Source organism: Octopus bimaculoides, chromosome 2 (genome assembly GCF_046866305.1).
Source record: "Octopus bimaculoides isolate indiv1 chromosome 2, ASM4686630v1, whole genome shotgun sequence".
Taxonomy (NCBI): domain Eukaryota; kingdom Metazoa; phylum Mollusca; class Cephalopoda; order Octopoda; family Octopodidae; genus Octopus; species Octopus bimaculoides.
In genome coordinates this window covers 67,744,808-67,769,877 of record NC_142929.1, presented here as the reverse complement: position 1 = coordinate 67,769,877, position 25,070 = coordinate 67,744,808, and the positions used below count along the sequence as shown (strand labels likewise).

Below are 25,070 nucleotides of genomic sequence, written 5' to 3'. Positions count from 1 at the left end.
CACAAGAACCAGTCCAGGGGCACTGGCAACGATCTTACTTGGCTTGCCGGGTCTTCTCACGCACAGCCCATTTCCAAAGGTCTCGGTCCGTAGTCATCGCCTCGGTGAGGCCCAATGTACGAAGGTCTTGCCTCACCACCTCAGCCCAGGTCTTCCTGGGCCTACCTCTTCCACGGGTTCCCTCAACTGTTAGGGTGTGGCACTTTTTCACGCAGCTATCCTCCTCCATTCTCACCACATGTCCATACCAGCGCAATCGTCTCTCTTGCACGCCACAACTGATGCTTCTAATGTTCAGCTTTTCTCTCAAGATACTTACACTCTGACGGGTATTCACATTGACATTACACATCCAACGGAGCATACTGGCTTCATTCCTTGCGAGCTTACGTATGTCCTCAGCAGTTACAGCCCATGTTTCACTGCCATGTAGCATGGTTGTTCGTACGCATGCGTCATACAGTCTGCCTTTTACTCTGAGTGAGAGTCCCTTTGTCGCCTGTATATTTTATGTATATATATATATATATATATATATATATATAAAGTGTAGTATATTGCCACTTAAGTGTGGCTGACCCCTAGGGGTGGATGTTACTGTTGCTTTTAGCCCCAGGAGGACATCTCCTCCAGCTGGCTTATCGACACACGACTGTGTCCTGTTTGCCAAGGGTAGTTATCCCTCTCACCAACATCTGCAGCACGAACGGATCCGGATTTCAGGGTTATTTCCCTTCGTCGGATAACTACCCTTGGCAAACAGGACACAGTCGTGTATCGATAAGCCAGCTGGAGGAGATGTCCTCCTGGGGCTAAAAGCAACAGTAACATCCACCCCTAGGGGTCAGCCACACTTAAGTGGCAATATACTACACTTTATCGTGCAGTTACTGTTAATACTTCATTTAGAGAATTAACATTGCTTGTTTTCACCTTTTCGATATCAGTGAAGAATTTCACTTGAAAAGAAGATATAAGATTGCCAGGTTTTTGTCTCTCTCACCAAGGTCAGCGGCTATCGGACGCCGACGAAGGGAAATAACCCTGAAATCCGGATCCGTTCGTGCTGCAGATGTTGGTGAGAGGGATAACTACCCTTGGCAAACAGGACACAGTCGTGTGTCGATAAGCCAGCTGGAGGAGATGTCCTCCTGGGGCTAAAAGCAACAGTAACATCCACCCCTAGGGGTCAGCCACACTTAAGTGGCAATATACTACACTTTATCGTGCAGTTACTGTTAATACTTCATTTAGAGAATTAACATTGCTTGTATATATATATATATATATATATATATATATATATGTATATATATATGTATATATATATATATATATATATATATATATATATATGTATATATGTATATATATATATATATCTATATATGTATATATATATATATATATATATGTATATATGTATATATATATATATATATATATATATATATATATATATATGTATATATGTATATATATATATATATATATATATATATATACATATATATATATATATATATACTTATATATACATATATATATAGACGCAAGCATGGCGGTATGGTTAAGAAGTCTGTTTAGCGACCACGTACTTTCGAGATCAGTCTCACAGCATAGACCCTTGGGCAAGTGTTCTATTATCACTGTGTTTGCTACCCCTCACTGCCGCTTGACAACCAGCGATGTTTTTTTAACGTTCTCGTAACTTAGTTCGACAAAAGAGACAAACTGAATAAGCACCAGATTTAAGAAAAATAAGTGCTGGGGTCAATCTGTTTGATTAAACTCTTCGGGGCGGTGCCCCAACATGGACGCAGCCCATGACTGAAACCAGTGAAAGATAGAAAATGTATACACATGCAAACACACACACACACACACACATCCCGTATATGCTCCCTAATAAATATACATATATACGCACACGCGCATTATCCAAACCAACCTCAATTATATACTATTGACTATGTGGTGATCATGAATTATAATTGAACCCTAGGTAAGTATTATATCGTTATTTATTGAATGTTACAGAGGTATGAAATATGCTATTTTAATGGAAGAAAAATTAGAGACACAGGTGATGCAATAGCGTTCATGCATTCCTCAACCGTAATATTCGATGACAGAATTAAATTAGAAATTGCTTCTTTCATCAGAAATTGAAACCGTCTTGGTCAAACTAGGTTTTCTGAAACTCCTCTGTTTTCAGCATAATCTCTTTAGATGTAGTAGAAATTGAATCTCCAAGTAAAACTCATGTGAATGTACTTTTATTTGAAGCTTTTCATATTTTTGTTTTTGAAAATTCAAAGTATGCACGAGTTTGTGGCTGAGTGTAAGTATAAGAGTGTATCAAACTTACGAATCCGTTCCGATAAACGCGCGTTAAGGTACACGTAAATGAACCAATGTAGATGTACTCAACATGCTAACAGAAATAGTAGCCAAAATTCCCCTCTAACTCACACCTTACTGACTTATAAAGGAAAGGTCATATTGGATAACGTAGTTTTACCTAATGCTTATAAGAAACATGCAATGGTGACGGCTGGAATGCTTCTGATCATAGACCTGCTTGAACAGGGCTGGACTGGGATACGAACACACGCACACATTACTCAATTCACTCTAATCCCAACGTTGATTCTCCTTTATACAATAGCTTGTATAAAATTTATCCTTGCGTCTTGTTTTCATCTTTCCTTTTGTCATTACGCCACATACACTGACACTTCTGCACAAATCGTGTACACACACACACACACACAGATACATACACATAAAATCTACAAATACACATACACGCGTGCACAATATCTAATATTCATTCATTCTGCATCCTCGTGTATATATTTTCAAACATATAATTGAAAATATATACTTTTATTAGAATGTATGCACAGGAATGCCTATGCACATATTTCCATGTATACACATTCACATATTTTTAATCGCTAAGTCAGGAAGGAAGCTCAGGGCTCATGACCCTTTTCAGATACTTCGCAACAAATTGGAAGCTGGAAGGTATCCTCAGAGACCTGGGCTGAAATGTTTGTAATTGAACTCCCACGCTAAAGACACCGAAGGGCCAGGTGTTAAGCTGGAAACGAGTGCTTTTCCTCGCATTCGGTACTAAAATGTGTTTATTTGGGAAGTCTGGTGTGTGGCATTATTCTGTAGTAATGCCGTTATATATATATATATATATATATATATATATATATATATATACATATATATATATATATATATACATATATATATATATACATATATATATATATACATATATATATATATATAATCACTATAATAGACATATAGACACAAGTATGTATAAACATACTAATATATATTTATAGAACGACTGTAAATGTTTATGTTTGTTATTTAAGAGGCAATTAACCAAGGAACTTTACGGGTGCTTATTACGTCTTTTAATTATTTCTAAATAAGTGATAACTGTTAAAAAGAACTTTCTCATCATAATTATGAAATAAATTCATAACTGGAGATTTTGCTTTTTGTGTATATTCTTATATATATACTGGTCACTTGTTTAGAAATATTTAAAAATAAACCGAGAAAAAGAAACCGTACTTAAACGAAAAATACAGAAATAACCCAAGTTCTTTCTATAAGCAGCAACAAATTTATGTATTACTATGCGTACTATAAAGCTATAAAGAACAACAAACAAAACATGTACTTTTAAGTTGTTTAGCTCCACGCCAGTCATGATCAGTCCTCGATTAACCATTAAACGAAATATGCTTGTGTTTAGGGTACCAACGAAGGTTGTGTGCTATAGATTCTTCCAGTGTCAGATTTACCATGCTGTAAATTGTATTTTTTAATGAATTATAAATTTGGAAAATTTGCAGTTCTTCTGTTGTTCTAGTTGTAAGTAAAATTACCAGCCTAAACTATTTATTATTTGTGTTAAATACATAAAATTTTAACAACTCAAATACAATTAAAATAGGTTATATTGCGGGCTTTGAACTTGGGGGGGGGGGTGACTTGAAAGAAAACTGAAATTTTCAACTGTTATTTCATACTTAACATTACTACAGAAAGATCAAAGGAACAATTCTTTGACCACGTTTAGGGCAACAGTTGGCTTTAATCTGATCTAGGGCTTAACCAAACAGACATTCCAGGTCCATGAATATTCCGTCTTTTTCTTCGAGCCAATGTGTTCTGCCTTTCTAAAAGCGTAGTGTAATTTGAGGAAGATTTTCGATGGGTCAGCTAGGGTATATTTTTGTGTCAGTGTACTGTTTGTATATATATTTGAAAGATTAAATATAAATCTCAGAAGTGTTAATTATATACATATATATATGTGCGCGCGCGCGCGGCTTGGTGATTTGTAAAGTACTCCTCGAGTCCTGTGTGATTTTGTGTTAGGCCCCAAATTAGCTCTCACTGGCGCAGCCGACTTATGAACCGTCAATCCAGTCATGACACCCCCTCTCTCCGTCTATTTTTCTTGGTATACAAGATCGCATCAACAATTTTTTTTTACGAAGGCGTACAGTTTCATGGAGATTTGGCTGCTATTTCTTGCACGCCGAACAACCTTGTGTATGAATGGAAACCTCGGAAGTTTGAGGGTTTTTTAAGACTTTTATGTGCGTGTGTTTATTAATTTTGCGGGCTTCAGTATGCGTACAACTCAGTAGATTTCTGTGCTTGTATGTATGTTTTTTTTTATGTTTGTGTGTTCCATTTCTGTATTTTACTTATTACAGAACAAAATCCAAAAGTATCGGAACTTGTCGGTAAACCGTTTCTTCCAGCCTGTGACGTTTGAAAGAGCTGTTGACAACGAAATTTTTGTTACCATTAGCAGGTGATGTACGTCAGGTGATGTACGTGGGGGTACTTGGCTCTGTTGGCATTCCTACAGATGTGTACCTAAGCCTCATCGTTGTGCGCAGTAATGCTTTGGGCGTGTTGGGGTAAATTTTCATCGTGCGGGTGTGAATTTGAAAATTTACCCGTGTTGGCTTACTTCTAGAATAAGTTCCATTGACCTACCCTTTGATGTATTTAGTGTTGAATTGATGTTTTTCTTCCTTTTTTTCTTCTTCGCTCATCGTTATGTTTTCGGATTTATATTTTAATGTGGAATATTTATGTAAAGTATGAATGTAACAATAAATTCATGAAACTGAAAAAAATCAGAAAACAGCAAGATAATGCAATTTACAAAAGCGTAATATGCAATAGTAAAATTAGTCAAAAACAAAGAAATACATACTCGTTGTTTGTGTTGTCTATGTGAATTGGATTCCCCCCACCAACACTATGTATAATCATGTATGTCGCGTGTGTATGCATGTTTGAATGATTATTGTGAGGTCAATAAGTTCATGTATTTCTGCGGTTGCTTTAGTTTTCTGCAAGTTTGTGTAGTTGAAGGCTGTACATGAGGGCTGCATGTGTTACATGTAAATGAAACTAAGTCGAGGGAAATATTTCAAGAAATATTTCAAATTGTAAATTAAATAATTTTCTACGTAGGTCCCCGAAGAAGAATGAAATAAATTATACTTGCATGCAGTGGATAACAGCCAGCATTCCTACAGATGTGTACCCCACCGACTTTATTTCCTCATAACTTCCAGAAAAATGGATATTTTTTAATGAAATTTTCCACAAATATACTTCAGATGATGTTGATTCTCAATATATTGGAATTTATTGTGAAAAAGAAAAAAATGTTTCCGAGAGTGAGGTGAAGAGTTTGGGGAAATTTATACGAGACGGCTTTCTTTACACATAACTTTCAGAAAAATGGGTAATTTTTAATAAAAATTTTCTATAAATACCTTTCAGAGTGTGTATGTTGCAAATATATAGGAATTTAATATGAAAAAAAAAAACAAATTTGGCAGGCTCGTATACATACATACTGACACACGTCACATATATCTAGAAAATGAAACTTGAAATTTCTAAAAAAAATTGTAATGCGTATCAGTACGTGTATTGTCACATGAAATTCCGATATAATCGTAATTTACACACACTGAAAAGTATTTCAAGAAAATTTCATCAAAAATTATCCATTTTTCTGAACGTTATGAGGATAGAAAGCCGTCTCGTGAATTTTCCGAAATTCCTCACCTCACTCTCGGAAATATGTTTTCACAATAAATTGCGATATAATGAGGATCTACACGATCTGAAGCATATTTGTAGAAAATTTCATTAAAAAATATCCATTTTCCAGAAGTTATGAGGAAACAAAATCGGCAGGGTAGACATCTGTAGGAATGCCAACAGAGCTTAGGTTGAGCCTTAAGTATTGGCAAAGTCGATATCTATCTATCTATCTATCTATCTATCTGTGTATTGCTACTGCAGAGGAGAAAAACTGGGAAGGAGGAAAAAAAGTCGAAGTCCTCCTCCACATCACTGAAGAGGAGTGCCAAAAGATCCCCACACACATCCAACTGGCAAAGGACCACAAGTTATATGTAGTGGTGGAAGGAAGGCGGCCACGTTGTTATGTATGCGGCAGCGAGGCACACCTCAAGGACAGTTGCCCAACCGCCGCCAACCAAAAAAAGCAACAAGGGCAACCACCAAAACCCGGAAAAAAAACCCTACTACCAACACCACCATCAACAATCAAAACAAGAGAAACACAAGCAACACTGGCAACTGAGAAGACAACAGCATCTGCAAAAACAACAAGTGAGGAAGCAGGGGAAAAGAAAGAAAATTCCAAGACTGTTTCCCCCTCCCCCACATCACACACACCTCACACAAATAACAAACCATCAGCACCAACAAAAACAGCAACACAACCACTCACACAAGCACACACAGACGCTCACAATTTGCCCCTACCCCCTTCCGATTCCTCAGAACCTTCGTCGGAAGATGAAAGTAATGAGGAATGGCAAATAGCCCAGAAAGGAAGGAGGAAGAGGAGCAAGAAAAGAAAAGCAAACACAAACAAAGCAGGGAGATACACAACTCCCGAAAACACTCCAGACACCAACACAAGCACACACAACTACAACACAAGCAACAAAACCCCAAAAGCAAGTACACACACAATGCTCACTGCCATCAACACAAAAAACTCAGAGTTGATGGAATACATCAACACAAAAACAAACATAACAAACGAAGACATAAAAACCAGCAACCACCCATACACAACACCGCCAGAACACATCAAAATACTACACATAACACCAACCCTGCACCACACACTAAAATCTATTTTTCCAAAGGCAGTTGGCAAATGCCAAAAATACCTGGCGAAAAAACTATATAGTGATCTCCTCGAAGAAAACCCGAAGGAGGAGACACAAAAACTCTCAAACGGTAAGTGACTCTCTTTATAAAACTTTAACACTCAAATCAAAATGATGCTCAAGATTGGTTGTGTAAATGCGCGTGGCTTGGGGTCCCCTTGGAAACAAGGGTACCTCCTAAATGATATAAAGTCACATAAACTAGAAATCATAGCCATAAGCGAGACCAGACTCCATGATCCGCGGGCCCTATCGTCCATGTTTGACAGACAGTTTAACATTTATTTTTCTCCCTGTCTGCCGAGAATGGGCGGTAGTGGCACGGCGGTACTCTTTCGCAAGAGTCTGGATCTCGAAGTAAAGACAGTATTCATAGACCCGGAGGGTAGATTGGTTGTTCTGGATGTCGATGGCAGCGATGGGTGTGCTTTTCGACTCATATCAGTATACGCACCACCTTTAACAGGTAGGCCGGATTTCTTTCGACGTCTAGAAGTATTCCTAGGAACGTCTCGTCCTTTACTTTTAGTGGGGGATTGGAACGCTACCTTGGACACGCATCTAGACTATGTGGGCAGAGATAGGAATAGACGGGGATGCAAATGCCTCAAAGACCTGCTCAGACGCTTTCAACTGTCTGACAGGTACCGACTCGATTACCCGAATGCGCCAATGTGGACATGGACAAACCGCATCGGGTCGTCGAGATCGTATCTAGATAGAATACTGTGTAGGAGAGTAGATAGAGATAGCATAGGGTGTCCACAATTTCACATAGTCAGCTACACGGATCACAAACTTGTGACGTGTACGCTAGACTTAGATAAGACACATAGGCAGGGCTCCGGTTACTGGAAACTAAACGCGTCTTTCCCGTCGAGACCAGTTTTCAGAGACCGGATTAGCACGTTAGTAAAGAGGGCTTTGACAGGAGCCATCATCAATAACAAATGGTGGTTTGCCCTCAAGAGAGCAATAAAAGCAGAAGCGGTTAGGTATAGCAAAGCACTAGCCATAGACAGAAACAGAGTAGAGGGTGAACTAGTTAAGAAGCTAGAAGAGGCAATTAGAAGTGGCATCGCATCCGACGTTTTGGCGGCGAGGTTGGCCCTTGACCAACACTTCAACGCCAAACACGAAGGGTGCGTTGTCAGGGCTAGGATGCGTGCTCTAAGAAACGAAGGTGTTGGAGCCGCACGAGAGGCCCGGGTGGCGGAGGCGCAACAGGGCAACAAAGCCACCATTCGTTCTCTGGTGGACGAACAGGGGCGCGAACTGCTCGAGCCAAGCAAAATGTGTGAGGCCTTTCAGCGGCACTTTGCTCGACTGTTTGGGACGAATGGCGAGCGAGAACGCAGGGTGGACTTCAGTGCCTACCTGCACAGCCTGCCACGACTCTCGGCAAGAGAGGCGGAGTGCTGCGAAGGTGCCATCACGGCGGCGGAAGTGAGGGACGCGATGGCGGGATGCTCGAGGGACAAATCTCCGGGTTTGGATGGTCTGCCCTACGAGCTTTACAACTGTAAGCCAGACTTGTTTGGAGACGTCTTGGTGGCGGTGTACTGCAACTGGCAGCAAAACGGGAGCATTCCCGGTTTTGTGAGTCGAGGAGCCGTAACGCTGCTGAAGAAAGATCCAAACAAGGGGGACGTCATAGATAACTTTAGGCCCATCACTCTGCTCAATGCAGACTTGAAAATTTTGGCCAAGGTGTTAGCCAAACGGTTGGCGCTTGTCATCGAGAAACTGATCGGCAAGGCGCAAACGTGCGCGGTGCCGGGCAGGAGCATCCATGACAACCTCCATCTGATGCGCTACATCATAGAGAGGGTAGTTAAGGAACCTGGCATGGGTGGGGCCCTGATCAATTTAGATCAATCGAAAGCTTTCGATAGGGTAGACCATCAATACTTGGAGGCTGTCCTCATAGCAGCCGGCTTCGGTCCCATTTTCCGCGGCTGGATGGCTGCCTTGTACAGAGGCATCCGTTCGGTAGTTCGCGTCAATGGGCATCTATCAAGACCCTTCGACATTGCACGTTCGGTCCGTCAGGGATGCCCCCTCTCGTCGCTTCTGTACGTGTTGACTCTCGAGCCACTACTGCGGAAGCTGGCGACGCTGAGGGGCATCCCGCGAGAGTTGGGATGCGGGACGAGCGTGTCGGCATACGCGGACGACGTCACCGTCATAGTGTCTAGCCAAAAGCACATCGAGCTTGTCGGCGAGACACTGAGAGACTACGAAGCGGTAACGGGAGCGAAAATCAACCGGGATAAGTCAGTGGGCTTGCGGCTCGGCACCTGGAGAAGCAACCCCATGCCGTCAAGTAGCGCCTCCGTCGTGGGACGTTGGACTGACGGTCCGGTTGAGATGCTCGGGGTCTGGTTTGGTCCAGACCTCCAAACGGAGAAGAACTGGGACGAGATAACGAGAAGGGTGGCCACTCTAGCCCGGCAATGGGCCGAGAGGAAGCTTTCCCTGAAAGGTCGGGCGGAGGTGGCGAACACGTACATCGCGTCCGTCATCTACTACCGCCTGACCGTCGTTCCTTGTCCCGACCCTACCATCACCAAACTGGAGCGCATCCTCTTCCGCTTCTTGTGGAAAGGAAGCGTTCCGATGGTTAGGCGATCCGTTTGCTGCCAACACCCGTTAAAAGGAGGACTGGGCATGCCGTGGTTGATGATGCGCAGACACGCGCTGAGACTGCGACATCTCCGGCTCTACGTAGACAGCGGTGAACAGGTGTGGTCGCCGTTTGTGCGGCGCGCTTTCCTGCAGCTCGTCTCCATGACCGAACTGCAGTCATGGATCAAGAAGAGGCCGAGGAAGGGCGAATGGCACCGCGAGTGTCGCGCTGCTCTTCGGCAACTCCAACAACCCGGGTCAACCTTGAGCGACTGCATCACAACTAACGCATTCTATAGTGGATTAGTGGAGGGAAGGTACGACGACGATCTCGGGGCGAACCTGGGCGTCGACGAGGAATACCTGACCCGCCTGTTTAAGACGACCTTCGGGCCGGGACCTATGGACAACTTCCAGAGATCCCTGGCCTGGCAGTGCTATCGAGAAGCACTACCCGTTCGGGATAAGCTCTACAGGCATGGCTCGAGAAACACGGGGCCGACCTGTCCGAGATGCCGGCAGAGCGACGAAACCGTTCTGCACGCACTCGTACAGTGTCCCACCATTTCCGAGCTGTGGGCTTACGTCGAACAACTGCTATCGCGTGTGGGACGAGTCGGTCTATCAGCCGAGTCTATCGTGAATATTGTCGCGCCTCCTTCCTTTAAACGGGAAGGAAGAGCTATTTTCATCGTACTTGTGACTATGGCGAAAGAATGTGTATGGTGGACGCGTCTGAAAGGTCTAGAGACAAAGACTTTCCTCTCTGGGCAATCTCTCATCAACTTCTTCAAGTATCACCTGAAGAGGAAGTTGAGAGTAGAAAGGGAAGTCTTGTCTAGTGAATGCTTCAAAAAAAGATGGGTGAATGTAGCAAGGATGGCACGTGTGAACGACGGAGCCATCTTGAGCATAACCCTATGAACAAGAAAAAATAAATAAAACAAAAAGGCAAAAGAGAGTCACTTACTGTTATAGTTTCTTCAATGAGAATATTGACCAAGGTTACCGTGGTCTTTTCCGTAGGCTTTTCCTTCCACGGCTAAACCTAAACTGTCCTCCCCTCTTTTTACACGAGAACATTACTGTGTGATACACGATCCCTATTGATCGGCCTTTCCTTTTCTTTTTTTTTCGATCCCTTTTGATCGAACTGCCCCTTTTTCCCTTCCTACGATCCCTTTTGATCGACACCACCAATTTTTTTTTTTTTTTTTTTCCTTCCCCCTCCCAAAAAGAAAAGCTCTACATTGTATTTGTCCCATCTTCGTTGAGCCCTGTGTGGCTAATAAAAGAAATGTATCTGTGTGCGTGTGTAGTAAAGTTCGAGTTGACCAGGGCTTTACGTGTACACACACACACACACAAAACAAATGAAAAACAAGTAAAGCAAAACGAAACCAGGGAAGTACACAGTTCAAAGGAATGAGGCGTTAGTTTAACGCTTAAAAGGAAAGAAAAAGCGTATCTCTGACGTTTCGGATATATGTCGTTCTTCTGAAAGAAGGGGTAATGAGTGGTAAACACATATAGAATAAAACACATACATACATACATATAGTAGTCCTAGTCGCAGTTTCTCTTCTTCTGCATGAAACATTGGGTGGTGAGAGATCTATACTCAGTACTGTCGCAAGCACTATCATGAACCTGCTCCCAGACTAGCTCCATATCTGCAAGGCTTGCATCTTTGCCTACACTTTTCTCGTTTCCACTGGAGAGAGGCTCTAACTGATCTCTTCATGAGCATGTAGACAAACACATTCCGCCGTCTCAAAGTTAGAATTATTCTGTAGGTTAGTTAGTTCGCCCTTTTCCACAACTTCTTCATTCATGATATAGTGAAGTCAGATTTTTAGTACGGTATTAAGGCAACATATGTGGAAGACAGCTTAAGTTTTCTACTGGTCTTCTTACAAGTCTCAGAAGCATAAATCGGCGTCGATTTGCCAATGGATGTATTCAGGTGGAATGTGGTGCTTTGGTTGATGAAAGAGTTGGAGCATACGGGCGCCAGGTACTGGAAGACAAGCAGCATCTTTGCTGAGTCCCTACACATCACTTTCCGAAATTCTATCATTGGTAATGTTACTGCCCAGATTCTTGAACAAATTGACGATTTCCAGCACCTGGCCTTCCAGTGCATCCTGCAGTGCATCAATTTTGTCTTTTCATTGCTAATTTGAAGACCAACATTTGAGCTCCTGTTACTGAGACTAGTTATCATGTCTTGCAACAGTACTGTAGGTGTCGTTCTGAGGAATTTCACATCATCGGGGAAGTCGAGGTCTACGAGTCATCCCTGTCCCATTTGATGCCGTATGCTGATTCTTCTTTCTTTAGACTTCCTCATTATCAAATTCACCACCAGCAGGAACAAAGAAAAAAAAAGGGGGGGGGGCCGTATATATCCCTAACACAATTATGTTGTTACAACGTCAAATCTCTGCGTGTTACCATTTTTGGTTCTGACATAGCAATGTGTTTTTTGGCAAAGTGATCGCATAATGTTTATACAGCAGATAGGCACTCCATACAACACGATTATATATCCATACAACACGACTATCTATATATATATATAAAATCTTCTGTGTGTGTGTGTGTGTGTGTGTGTTTCTTCTATGCACGGCCAAACCGCTGGATCGATCTGTACCAAATTTAGCACGAAGGTTTTTCATTAATCAAAGAAGGTTCAGGGGGGGGGGTCAAATTTTGGCCCTTGCCCATATAGGGGGCTGTAGCCCCCTATACGACCCGATTTTTTTTACAGCGGTATAATACGAAATTTGGCGTGAAGGTTTTCTATTACTCGGGGAAGGTTGGGTGGGTGGGGTCAAATTTTGGCCCCTGCCCATAAAAGGGGCTGTCGCCCCCACCCCTATATGACCCGAATTTTTTTTGCTTCACTTTTCATAACACTAGTTTCACTTTTATTGTCTCACTTTTCTTTCACTAATTGTTTCACTTTTATTCTTACTCTGTGTGTGTGTGTGTGTGTGTGCGTGTGCGTGTGCGTGTGTGTGTGTGTGTGTGTGCGCGTGTGCGTATGTGTTTTTCCTCTATGCACGGCCAAACAGCTGGATCAATCAGAACCAAATTTGGCTGTCTGAAATTATGTCAGTTTTGTTTTTTCGTTTTAAAGGTAAACAATTCTGAAATGCTTTTTAATTGTGATAATGAAACAAGGTTTAAAGAAAAAGAAACAGTAAGGTTTCTAAATAATAAAAGGTCTTCATACGGACACACGCTTATTTATACACTGTAGGATATCTTTCAAATTCATACGATAAACTTAAGTTTTAAAGTTCAATATTCCCGTGGCATAAGTTAGAAATATTGACATGATTTATTGAAATATAATTGTTCGTGGACTGGACCTAATAAAATTAGCTAGAGTACACTCGATATTTCATATTTAAATCCGATGTGACTATGGATATTGGTCCTACCTCAATTCGAAATCGAATCTACAATTTTCCCCTAACCATATGGCTTATTGTTCTGCACCGTCAAACTGCCGGATCAATCTGTACCAAATTTGGCATGAAGGTTTTCCATTACTCGGGGAATGTTCTGGGAGGGGATGGCACTAGATTTTTTTTCCTTTTTTTCAAAACCAGATATATGTTTTACATACCTGTCGTATACCTCGGTTTTGTTTTTTCGCTTTAAAGGTAAACGATTCTGATAGAAGAAAACACGATATTGAATAATTCTCCGTCATACGTCTACGACCACCACCTCTTTTTTTTTAAAGTAAAGATAAACGCTTTTTAATTGTGATAATGGAACAATAGGTTTAGTCCTGACCGCCGAAATTCATTTCTCTTGGGAAATATAAGGGAGATGATGTTTTCATTTCACGGATTGCATTAATCCCATCTGACCTCCCCTATGAATTTAAACAGCTCCAGTTCCCAGTGAAACTAAGTTTTTCTATGTCCATAAACAAATCTCTCAACGTTGTTGGACTTAAACTTGCTTTTCTCATGGGCGATCATATGTAGGATGTTCGCGAGCTGGAAGTCCCAAAACTCTTTTTCTTTGCACACCGATTAAAGAACACACTAAAAACATTGTATATTTGATTTCAGGATTTGTTTTAATAACTTAATTTAGTCTCACGTCATCTGAAAATATCTTTCTGAAAATATCTTTTTTATCAGAATAAATATATTTATTTCCTTTAGCATTCTTTAAACTTCTGAGCAACGCCGGTTACTTAAGCTAGTCCCCTATAGAGCTTCCTTGCACAAGCTGCTAAGGAGCTTCTTGGCAACGATGAAACTGTCCACAGACGGCTGCTGGGACTCACAAAATCTCAATGATGTTTCGTAACGTGATTATTTGTTCACAGCTCACCATCCGTTTGTGAACCTCGCATATTCTTCGCGTAAGTGTTTATCGAGCGCCTCTTTTAGGGTAAAGAAGACACTGCAGAATATTTTATATTTATGTCTTGCCTTGCCTTGAACTTTCAATTTATTGGACGAATTATAAAAGCGTCGTCGCAACATACAGTGTGTCTTGGGTATTTAAAAATCAGGTCGTGTGGTCAAACCCAGGTCTAAATTTTTTTTAACAGAAAGAGTAACGGAAACAGAAGAATCGACCCAAGTACACAACTAGTACTTTATTTATCGACTCGACTCCAGAAGGAACAACAGCAAAGTAGACCCCAACGGGATTTGAACTCAGAGCATAGAGAGCCAGAGCAATTACCGATTAACAATCTATACAACGCCCTAACGACTCTGCAAATCGTCTGTTTGTCAGTCTCCCTGTCTGTCTGCGTCTCTCTCTCTCTCCTCTCCTTCTACGCGTGCGCGCGCACACATACACACACTTATTACATAAGGCAGGCCAATTGACAGATTGTAAGAGCTTCAGATACACAACTTTAAGGTAATTGTTCCAGCTCTTTGCGCCCAGAAGTCAACTTTACGATTCATCCTCTCCGGGTTGATAAATAAAAGTATCAGTCTTATACTAAGGTAGTCTCTTCCTTTTCGCTCATTCTCTCCCCACCCCGTCTCTCTTTCTCAAATAAGTCGGCAGTGGTCGATCATGGAGAGGGATGGATTCCGACGGATTTACAAATGCCCAAGACACGCCGTGAGTCACGACGGCGTCCCTATGATTCTACTAAGAAATTGAAGGCCCAAGGTAAGTCTTTGTGTGTATATATATATATATATATATATATATATATATATGTATGTATATAAATGTATATATACATATATCCAAGGGATGAAGCGTTTTAGGTAGTTTACATGTAATAAATGTAAGGGATAGTGACTAAAAGAGTAATTTTATTTAGTGTCATCGAAGTTTCGTTAAATGTGTAATCACACGTGTGTATATGCATGTATATATGCATAGCTTTAATAAAAAAAAAGTGTATATATATATATATATATATATATATATATATATATATATATATATATATATATATATATATATATATATATATATAGGCGCAGTAGTCACTGTGTGGTAAGAAGCTTGCTTCCCAACAATATGGTTTCAGGTTCAGTCCTGCTGCGTGGCACCTTGGGCAACTGTCTTCTGCTATAGCTTCGGGCCAACCAAAACCTTGTGAGTGGATTTGGCAGATGGAAGCTGAAAGAAACCCGTCATGTATATATATATATATATATATATATATATATATATATATATATATATGTGTGTGTCTGTATGTCCCCCCACTCCATCGCTTGACAACCGATGCTGGTGTGTTTACGTCCCTGTAACTTAATGGTTCGGCAAAAAGGAACGACAGAATAAGTACTAGGCTTACAAAGAATAAGTCCTGGGGTCGATTTGCTTGACTAAAGGCGGTGCTCCAGCATGGCCACAGTCAAATGACTGAAACAAGTGAAAGAATATATGCATATTTTTTATACATAGCATATAATATATACATAACATATGCATACATACACTATATACATATATATGTATATCTATGTATATATACATATATGTATGCATGAATTAATTTAACATGAAAATGTATAGTAAGTGTAAGTGCATGGTTATAGAATGAGGTAAAAAAATACCCATGCATTTGAAGTATTATTTCGTTATATTTCAGTAACGTTTGTACGTTCGTTAGTGCGTGTATATTAAATGTATGTTGATTTTATGTAAGTGAAGATTTGTGGGGAAAGCGGGTCGAAGATTAGAAATACAGAATGTGTATCAGAGAGAGAGAGAGAGAGAGACGTATAAATGAGAGAGGAAGAAAATAGAGAATGAGTGAACTCTAGTAGAAAGTGCATAAGATTGAGGAAGGATATTGTTGTAGCAGGTAGGATTGTGATGGTAAAAACATGTATTATCGCAGATAATACATTGAAGGGTGATGATGGTGCTACAGATGGTAATGATGACGACGACGATGACCACGGAGAACTGACTTTAACCGTAAAAAAAAAAAAAAAAATTATGCGTTATATATTTTTTCCTTCGCGCTGTTTGCCTTAATACAGGTATGTATTGTATAACCATCTGGACAGAACAATCATTCATTATGGTAGTGGACGAGTGACAACAGCAGGTCTCGCACATACGCAGCTCTGAATATATATATCACGCATTAAGCAAGACTCCTGTAGGACTAATAACATTTAGTGAAGATCACTATCAAATGCAGGCCAGTCCAGGTTACAAAGCTTGTCCATACAGCAAGGTGTGTGCTAGCGATACACTTTGTTAGTTTTTGTCAGTTGAAGCACGGCTGTCAGTATCATCATCAGCTTCTAATTTTCCCTTTCTGTTTTTCTCACACGAACACGTATGACACACACACACACATACGTCATTATTAAGTGAGTGAGAGAGAGAGAGAGAGCGACCTGCCTATCTGTTGTCACGGTTCAAGAGTCCAAGACATGCTTTTGCGAAGATGCCTTCGACATTTTCCACTTTCGCTCTAGTAAAGAAGCTGTGAATGACGCGAACGTGCTAACCAATACTCATATATATATATATATATATATATATATATATATATATATATATACACACACATACATATATGTATATACGCGCGCGTGCGCATATACATACATTGATACATACATGCTGACCACTAATCTACACGGACGAGTACATGTCTACGCACAACACCGTTCCAAGTCTGTATCACCATTAAAGTAGTCGTTTTCCTGCTTCAATATATCCATCTTCTGTCGCTCGAGCTTTGTCGAAGACAAATCTACTTTACGTATGTGCACAGCGTACAGCAAACACGTTTTTTTATATGTGCACAGCAACCTGGGTGCCGACGGAAGCTTATACCTAAAACCCAGAAAGCGGCAGTGTTATGACGGAAACATACTAGGGTACATTCACATAGCAGCAGTGTGTGAAATTTGACAAACATGAGAAGATATGTATTCGTAAAATACTATTTAGTGACAAAACAGAATAACAAAGGATGAATGAAAAACAATTTTGGCATGTAGACATTGAAGATGCTTTTTTAACTTCACATTGCATCAATGTTGCCGTTTGGTGGTGGTCAACAACCACAGAGGTCAGTCATTCGTCCGGACATGGTGTGGATTGTGTCGGTGGGAAGTAGACCAGATTCGAACTGTGGACAGATTCCACAAAATCCAGAGGTAAGATGATGGTTCTTTACCAACTTAGTTGTGATGGCCAGTAATTTGTGATGTGATTATTTTAGTATTTTGCTGTCGCTACAACACATAACAGTTATTTCTGGAAATAATTATAGTAATAATATATATTACTACATACACTACATCGGTTATCAACACTTCTTTCACTATCATTATACCGCGTTGCTGCGTTTCATCCTGATCATGTGTGTGTGTGTATGTTTGTATGTATATATATATATATATATATATATAATGTTTGTGTGTGTGTGTGTGTGTTTGTATGTATATATATATATATATATATATATAATATGTTTGTGTGTGTGTGTGTGTATTAAGTATACTTTTTAGTATTTTGTATTCGACAGAAAGTTACAGAAGTAGCTCAAGGACCGAGACTTTCGTGTATGGCACTTATCAAAAAGTATATTTATATACAAATATGTATGTATGTGCGTTTGTTCCACCAAACGTCTCGCACACACATACACACTCTCACTCTACGTATGTATGTATGTGCACACACACACACACACACATACATATATATATATATATATATATATATATATATATATATATATATGAGAGAGAGAGAGAGAGAGAATTACTTGTACGACTATGTTTAACATATAATAATAAACATTTACTTCCGAGATAGCAACATCTTACAGTCGATACGAGTTCAACCGGCATCTCGCTGCCTTCTTTTGATCGGGAAGGACAGGTAGTTTTCCTCTCTCTGGTGCCTATGGTGAAAGAAGTTGTGTCGTGGACACGACTGAAAGTATTGACTTCAGACACTTTCCTCTTCGGCCAAACTCACGTTGACTTTAAAAGTTTAACACATGGAGAAGAAAATGAGTGTAGAAAAAGAGATACTGCCTCTTCAGTAAATATGTTCATGTGTCGGCTAGATTTACAATCATAATCCGGACTCTGGGCCCACTCACATCATATGCTTTGTAGGCCAAAGAAAACAGCTGAAAGAACGCATTTACCCTTAGTAATCGTTGACCTGTTGGATTTTTCCATTAGTCCTAGGTAGTGGTCTACGTCATTAGATATTGCCATATTTTGCTATTAATTCCATTTTACAACTTGTCCTCGTAATGTACCCAATCTATCAATTTTGAGACATTAATAAATAATCGATATTATTAACTTTAATGATAATAATAATAATAATTTTTTTAAAAATTAACCCAAGTCAGCCCTAATTTGACAAACTTATGATGAAAGCTTTTCCACCTATGACCATCCTGTCTTTTATTCAGTCATTATGTAACCTTAATCCTCTGTGTTATCCAATGTAGTCTTAAATATCATCTTGTATAAGACGGTAATGATACGAAGTAAGGCTGCTATTTCTAGCAGATCGAGCAATCACGTAAACGCTACTTAATTTGATCAAGTCACGTTGTTTAACCCCAGGTTAAATCTGGTTAAGCAAACCTTTGAGCAAAAGTATTCCAGCCACTGCCATTTCCTCTTGATTTTAGATACAATACATGTAAGACCACATTATCTAATGCCTTAATGATATAAGATAGTAGGGTGTGATTTCAGAAAGATTTGGCTGCTATTTCTAGCAGATCGAGCGATCACTTTACATATTATCGCTTATAGGGTCTTCAATTCTTACTACTTTCAACTTGTAGTTGACAATTCACAGTTGCTATGAAATATGTTTTTCACAGCCTTAAATCTCCCTCTCATTCCACGTGTATTTTCTTGGCCTTTCTTTTCTTCTTTGGTAGCATGATCTACTAGGAAATCCTTGTTTTGTTCAACTTGGGGTTTTACATCGCTCGGTCTTACATAGCCAGCTGACCGTTGGGCAGCATTTGGGAGTTCATTCTGTTGCAAAGTAATTGGGCCTTGGGATAACTTCTTCCTTTCCGTGTCAGCAGCTGTGAAAGGATCATGGGCGGTGCCCTCATCTGAACGAGCTTTTGTACACGCACGCACACACACGTACTCACACACACATGCCCACTTTCTCAACTTTCTGTAACTTTCTTTTTGACATTTTTCAAATTTTGTTTCTTTCACATGTATGTTTTAAACACCGGAGATTATGATTATGCAAAATAAAACTTTTCACAAAGCCAATTATTTGGCAGAGTTCCGTTTCGGAATTTTATCATTTTTACAGAGATGTTGCAGAGCCATAATCTCCGTTGTTTAAAACATACAAATCCGAAGATATTGCACATTTTGGCGAAATAGATAATTTCCAACTCTATTCTATATGACTCTCTCTCTCTCTCTCTCTCTCCCTCTCTCTCTCTCTCTTTCTCTCTCTCTCTCTCTCTGTATTTTTCAAATTCAATAGGCTCTAGATTTACATGTGATTATGACTGTTAATTAAGCCCTAGGCGAACCTGATCGAGTAGTCTTATTATCACAAACATTTCAACTGTGGCGATTCTATCGGTTTAAGAATATTTAGGGACCCCATTGTCTACGTCACCCCTTTTCCTAGGCGGTGGTGTGTGATTTGAAGGGGGTCTGGCTGCTAATTCTAGCAATTCGGGCAACCTCGTTCATGCTCCCTCGGTGGCTTTCCTTGATATAGCCAATCGAACTATAGTATGACGAAAGGTATTCCAACTGTGCTCATCCTATCTTTTTGTATATTTAACTGTATTCTTCCATTTTAAAAGTTGTAGTGGGGTGGGAGTGGAATGAGATTTGATTGCTATTTCTAGCAGATCGAACGGGATGTTAGTAATAGTCACAATATGATAGTGTTGTGTATATTAAACTTCAGAGATATTGTCATTTGTATTAGATATCAGTTGAACAGGGAGGTTAGTTTTTTTTACGATATGGAATTTGTTCTTTAACTTACGTGAGAGTTCAAATCCCACCTGGATGGGTTCTGAAATATTTTAAGGTTAACTCAATCATAAATGTCTATTATCTACCGAAAGATGACAAAACTAAAATTAATGATTTATAAGATTTGCGTACAAAACCCGCGGAGGAAATTTTATACACGAGAATAAAAGAAAAAACATGCTTTTCAAATAAATAAATAAATGAAATAATGAAATTAAGAAGGCTAAATTAACAGTTGTTGAATTCTTCTTAAATAATTTATCGGAAACTGGAAAATGTAAAATTTTGCAACCTGTTTTGCCTACCAAACCTAAAACCTGACCTCGTAGACAAAACTCAATGCCTACTAACTGCAAAATTAGGGAAATTTTTAGCTTCATTTATTTGCTAATCATGTTGTACTAGATAGCTTGGGTAGTTTCCCTCTTTCTGCGATTGCCGCAGATACAAGGCAAATTTATTTGTTAGTCGAGGGGGACTCGGTGTTATAAAACAAACCACAGAATCGTTCAAACTGTCCCTTAGAAAAATTCTCTAAACATGTTTTACGATGTTAAGAAGACTTTTACATTAACACAAGAAGAAAAGTGAATGAAACCTAAAGTAAACGAATATATATATATATGTTCAACACTAAATCGCATCTTCCGCTGATAATCTTGACAGATAAAAATCAATTGATTTCTAAATTCCTGATCTGTAAAGCAATCACAATTCTTTCGCCTTATCCTTGCCACTTTCGTCAATATTCCGTTTTTATCGAATGAAAATGTCGACACATTAGTTCCTCTTTATTTAGAATGTTGGTTGGAAGTAGGAGCCTCTGGGAACTGATGTCTATCTAACCCATGTGAAAATTGATAAGCTGGGGAGACGAGATTAAACACCTTATTTTCTTCTTGTATTTCACTATTCATTACTCCTCGAGTGCGTTCTCTTTTTCATTCCTTTTTTCTTCTATCCCTACAATTCTGTCTCTCTCTCTATCCTCTCCCTTCTTACATGTCTCACCCTCTGTCTTTCTCTCTCGATCTCTCTTCTTTCATACTCATTATATGCGTAGGTTCACGCGCCTGTGTGCGCGTGCACCATAAGTCTTTAAAGTTAATTTCTCACAAGGTCTTGGGAGAGGGCCTAGTCGATTCGGAGGCGCTCAGAACGTAAGGGGCTTCAAATATTGATACTTGAATGTTGGTGAAAGCAGATTTATAAGGATAAAAACAGCAAACGGAAATAAAATCACTGAAAAAAAAGCGATACAAACATAGCACTTTTGGTCGTGGGGTAGCGCGCAGGAAAAATATCACATTTCAGCCACAGGGAAAAGAGCACATTTCAAAAGAGCATATTTCAAATAATGGTAGTTAAATGAATATTTTAAGTTGCTTATTAACTGACTATACGATTGGTATGCTATGACAACACAAATTATATAATAGCGTTTCTTTGAGACTTCAACTTCCGAAGGGGGCGTCGTTAAGACGTACGGCGTGTCTAAGAATTAGACGGAGCCCATCCATCTCCAGGTCTCACCACAGCTGACTTCTTAGAGAGAGAGAGAGAGAGAATCGATCATACTACTGGGCTGATAATAACTCTCGAAAGGATGAAAATTGATCAGAGTGGTATCTGAACTCGGCATACAGAGAGTATGTATGAATACCATAAGGTAATCAATCAGATATCCTTATGGGAAAAGAAAAAGCTCCTTAAATTTGTCATCTATTCTGTGATTTTCTCATATTTATATATATATATATATATATATATATATATATATATATATATATATATGTAACTGCACGTGGATTATTGGCGATGTTTCCTTATTTTTCCTTCTTTCTCTTTGGACTTTCCTGTTTCTGATGAAGAGCTATGCGCGAAACGTTAAAAAACAACTCTCTCACTTCAAAGACCATCAAGTTAATATATTTTTTATGTACGTCCACACGTTCGTTTCTTTCTATTTTTTCTGTTTTTTTTCAACTGTTTGTTTGTTTGACACACACACACACACACACACACACACACACACACACACACATACACATATATATATATATATATATATATATATTGATCTCAAATTTTGGCACAAGACCAGCAATTTTGGAGGAGGAGATAGTTGATTACATTGACTTCATACTCAACTTGTACTTATTTTATCGACCCCACATAAAGTTAGTCAAAATGCCACTAAGCATTTTTCCAAATGTACAAACCGTTCTGCTAGCTCACTGCCTTCATATATATAAATATATATATCTGTGCATATATATATATATATACCTATATATATATGTGTGTGTGTGTGTGTGCAGAAAACAACTTATGTCACATTCAAGGGAGAAAAAACTAGACGTAGCTGATAGCTTCCGCTATCTGGGTGACCAAGTTAGTAGTGGGGGAGGGTGCACTGAAAGTGTAGCTGCTAGAATAAGAATAGCCTGGGCAAAGTTCAAAGAGCTCTTACCTCTGCTGCAACAAAGGGCCTCTCAGAGTAAAAGGCAGACTGTATGACGCATGTGTACAAACAGCCATGCTACATGGCAGTGAAACATGGGCATGACTGCTGAGGACATGCATAAGCTCTCAAGGAATGAAGCCAGTATGCTCCGATGGATGAATAATGTCAGTGTACATACCCGTCAGCGCGTAAGTATCTTGAGAGAAAAGTTGAACCTAAGAAGTATCAGTTATGGTGTGCAAGAGAGATGATTACGCTGGTATGGTCATTGGACACTAAACTCTGCTTGCGAAGACCTGTTGAGGCAAGTGAAATCGAAATCAAACTAAATTTGACGACTGGCACCCATGCCAACATCTCTTTCATTGAAGATTAAACTCTGCTTGTGAAGACCCGTTGGGGCAAGCGAAAGCGAAATCGTGATGGCACCTGTCCCAGTGGAGCACTAAGAGCACCGTCTGAGCGTGATTGTTGCCAGAGCAGCGGTCTGGCTTCCGTGCCGGTGGCACGTAAATAGCACCATTTGAGCGTGATCGTTACCAACGTTGCCTTCCTGGCACTTGTGCCGATGGCACATGAAAAGACATTTGAGTGAGATCGTTGCCAGTGCCACTGGACTGGCTCCTATGCAGGTGGCACGTAAAATACACCATTTCGAGCGTGGCCGTTGCCAGTACCACCTGACTGGCCTTCGTGCCGGTGGCACGTAAAAGCACCCACTACACTCTCAGAGTGGTTGGCGTTGGAAGGGCATCCAGCTGCAGAAACTCTGCTAAATCAGATTGGAGTCTGGTGTAGCCACCTGGTTCACCAGTCCTCAGTCAAACCGTCCAACCCATGCTTGCATGGAAAGCGGACGTTAAACGATGATGATGATGATTGATATATATATATATATATATATATATATATATATATATATATATATATATATATATATATACATATATATATATATATATATACATATATATATATATATATATACATATATATATATATATATATACATATATATATATATATATATACATATATATATATATATATATACATATATATATATATATATACATATATATATATATATATATACATATATATATATATATATATATACATATATATATATATATATATACATATATATATATATATACATATATATATATATATATATATACATATATATATATATATATACATATATATATATATATATATACATATATATATATATATACATATATATATATATATACATATATATATATATATACATATATATATATATATACATATATATATATATATATATATATATACATATATATATATATACATATATATATATATATACATATATATATATATACATATATATATATATACATATATATATATATACATATATATATATATACATATATATATATATACATATATATATATATACATATATATATATATACATATATATATATATATACATATATATATATATATATATATATATATATATATATATATCTAAATATATATATCTGTGCATATATATATGTCTATATATACGTATATATAAATATACTTAAAATATACGGTAGTGACTATTTTTTAGAAATTTCACTATCAGTGGCCTAGCATGTATAAAAAGTCAATAGACAACATATTCTCAATATAAAATAGTGTACATTTAAACACAAAGGAAACTGCCTTCAACAGGCAGTTTTACATGCTAGAAGAAGTAGCCAAATGACCAAAACCACATTTAAGAGCAATTTTTAAAGGGAATGAAAAATAAAAACTTTTACCATGTTTTACCTCTGATGAGAATTTCGCTAAAATTATTTTATTTGCTAAAAAAATTTGAAACCTAAGTTTGACCAGAATAAAATAAAAAATAAAAGTTTTTATTTTTCATTCCCTTTAAAAAATTGCTCTTAAATGATCGTTTTGACTACTTCTAGCATGTAAAACTGCCTGTTGAAGGCAATTTCTCTTGTGTTTAAATGTACACTATTTACATTGAGTATATATATATATATATAGCTATATATACATGTATATAAATATATATACACACACACATATATATATATATATATACATATACATGCATAGGAGTGACTGTGTGGTAAGTGGCTTGCTTACCAACCACATGCTTCCGGATTCAGTCCCACTTGCACTTTG

The 25,070-nt window shown here is 38.7% G+C and overlaps 1 protein-coding gene across 7 annotated transcripts in view; it reads left to right on the top strand.

Moving 5' to 3' along the window:
• The first annotated feature begins 1,619 nt into the window (after window positions 1-1,619).
• The window catches only part of LOC106878549 (uncharacterized), a 338,719-nt gene continuing 315,268 nt past the window's right edge, over window positions 1,620-25,070 (top strand). The window contains exon 1 of one of the 7 annotated variants that reach the window (XM_089346862.1): window positions 1,620-2,005. Coding sequence is in view for 1 of the 7 variants with exons in the window: in XM_052977966.2 (XP_052833926.1) it covers window positions 17,441-17,563 (123 nt within the window). In the remaining 6 variants the exon portion in view is untranslated. Of the gene's footprint in view, window positions 2,006-14,653; window positions 15,090-16,160; window positions 17,564-25,070 lie in introns of those variants that run through there. The other 6 variants (XM_089346857.1, XM_052977982.2, XM_089346853.1 and 3 more) reach the window with 6 other exon arrangements.